Here is a 2,254-nt window from a genome sequence, read left to right on the forward strand (position 1 = left end):
TATGTTCAATTTGTAACAATGAAATTGGGGGGTCACCACAACATGAGGAACTGTATTAAAGGGTTGCGGCATTAGGAAGGTTGAGAACCACTGCGATAGTGCATTTGCATGTGGACTGAAAGGTCCCTGTTTTGATTCCGGACAAGAGCACATGCCCAGATTGTGGGCTCAATCCCCAATAGGGAGCGTGCAAGAGGCAGCCGATCAGTGATTCTCTCTCATCATTGATGTTTCTCTCTCTCTTCCTCTCCCTCTCCCTCCCTCTCTGAAATCAATAATAATTATAAAAAAATGTTGGTTCAGTTCTATGATAAGACAAAAACACTCATTTTTTTTACGTATTAATTAAATTTCATCATTTTCTTGCTGTACAATATTCAGTTTTAAGTATAATTCATCACAAGGGTCTGAATTACTAGATCATTTTAATATTATTTATGGAATGGTACTGTGGTAAATTTATGTTCTGGTCTATCCCATAAGCTTTATTTTTAATTTTGAGGAAAATAGCATTCTTAGTGGGAATTTTCTATTCTTAACTATGGCCAGAACCTGAGATGTGAAATAATAATCCTATACATTTTATTAAAAAACAAAGCAAAACACAGAAACTATATTATTAACTTCATAAGTAGACCAGTGATTTTTCCGTATTTCCTGTGGACTGAAAGGTCCCTGTTTTGATTAGTAGGAGTTCTAGTCAGCTCTGCTTTTGTTAGCATGTACTCATTAAAGTTATGGAAAGGCTTACACCTGGAGGTGATTTTTGTTATAATGAAAGGAACTGATGAAAAATTTAAATTATTACTTATATAACTATGTATCATAGAAATGCTGAGTAAGTTATTACATGTATTATTGTTTTTTCCGATATGTAAAAAGCAAGCCTCTTCTTTTTTAAAAATAAAAATGGAGGAAAAAAAGGAGAATATTATGTGGTGCTTCTACCTCTTGCCAAAGCATGTAGTTTTGTATTACTGGGTGGAGTCTCACAGGATAAGGATATACATTAATATATTTGTTTTATTATATTTTGAAATCTCTTTAGTTTACGGAGAACTATGGAAGACAGGAATGTTTGAACGCATGTCTCTGCAGACAGATGAAGATGAACACAGTATTGAAATGCATTTGCCTTATACAGCTAAAGCCATGGAAAGGTATATTGATTAATATAAGAAATCCCAGAGAAATCATAGATATTAATTTCTTTGGAATTATTTTAACTACGGTAAGATAATCATTAGGGTAAAGAGATTAAAAAATGTTGGCTGGGGCTTAAAACAATACAAATGTATTCTCTCATAGTTCTAAAAAATATTTTTTATTTGAAATGAAATAAAAATTTGAGGTTGGATTTTCTTAATGTGGATTGAAGTTGGTTTTTGAATAGTTTGCCTATGAGAGCTGAACATGTGAATCGAATTATTTGTTTTATTAGGGGGAAATATAAAAAAAAACACCCGTGTATGTGTGTGTGTGTGTGTGTTTATTGGTTTGCCTATTACTTTACTCATTAGACATTTATATATCTTAAAATAGCAATTGCATTCTTTTATGGTATGATGCCATAAGTAATAACAACCTTTTAGATTTGGGATCAATATTGGAGGTCATTTATTTCAGCTTTACACAAAGTACATGAATCTCTTTCATAATATGCTTGTTAGATTATTATTTGGTGTCTGCTAAAGGTCTTCCAGTGATAAGGGTCTCAGTAAACTGTAAGTATGTTGAGGATAGGGACAATATCTATTTTATTCTCCAATTATACCTCAGTACCTAGCACAATGCCAGTCAGAACAGTCATTAATTTGTTTTGGTACAATGAAATAATTATTTTAAGAGCTTTCTTTTAGGTCAGCATTCAAATAAGAAAGTCTTCCTTTTGTAGGTCACATTTCTCTCATTTTCAACCATTTTCTTTATATGGACTTAATATTCCACGTATAGTTTGACTAGTTTTAAATATAGTGAGATTATTCCTTCTTGGCTTGCCATCACTGTATTCTCTTAGTAAAGTATGTGGTGCAGTTTAGGTTCTCAGAAAATATTTGTTAGTTAATTGCATTATTGAAGCTTGAAATTGCATTAACATTTTTTGTGCTATTGTGGCAAATGTACTGTGGTCAGCCAAAACCCAAGGTTTTTTCATATTGTTAAACTGGATTATTTTATCCTCTTGTACTGTTGTGGTTGATTTCTTTTTAACCATACATATATATATATATATATATATATATAATCTCCTCAT

At 31.8% G+C, this 2,254-nt stretch overlaps 1 protein-coding gene across 9 annotated transcripts in view; it reads left to right on the plus strand.

Annotated features, from left to right (window-relative positions):
* MEMO1 (mediator of cell motility 1) overlaps nucleotides 1-2,254 on the plus strand; it is an 83,029-nt gene that overhangs the window by 52,295 nt on the left and 28,480 nt on the right. For all 9 annotated transcript variants that reach the window (XR_001360589.1, XR_001360590.1, XM_014533193.1 and 6 more), the window contains one exon: nucleotides 1,049-1,160. Coding sequence is in view for 7 of the 9 variants with exons in the window: in XM_014533190.1 (XP_014388676.1) it covers nucleotides 1,049-1,160 (112 nt within the window). In the remaining 2 variants the exon portion in view is untranslated. The remainder of the gene's footprint in view (nucleotides 1-1,048; nucleotides 1,161-2,254) is intronic.

Source organism: Myotis brandtii, unplaced genomic scaffold (assembly GCF_000412655.1).
Source record: "Myotis brandtii unplaced genomic scaffold, ASM41265v1 scaffold953, whole genome shotgun sequence".
Classification (NCBI taxonomy): Eukaryota; Metazoa; Chordata; class Mammalia; order Chiroptera; family Vespertilionidae; genus Myotis; species Myotis brandtii.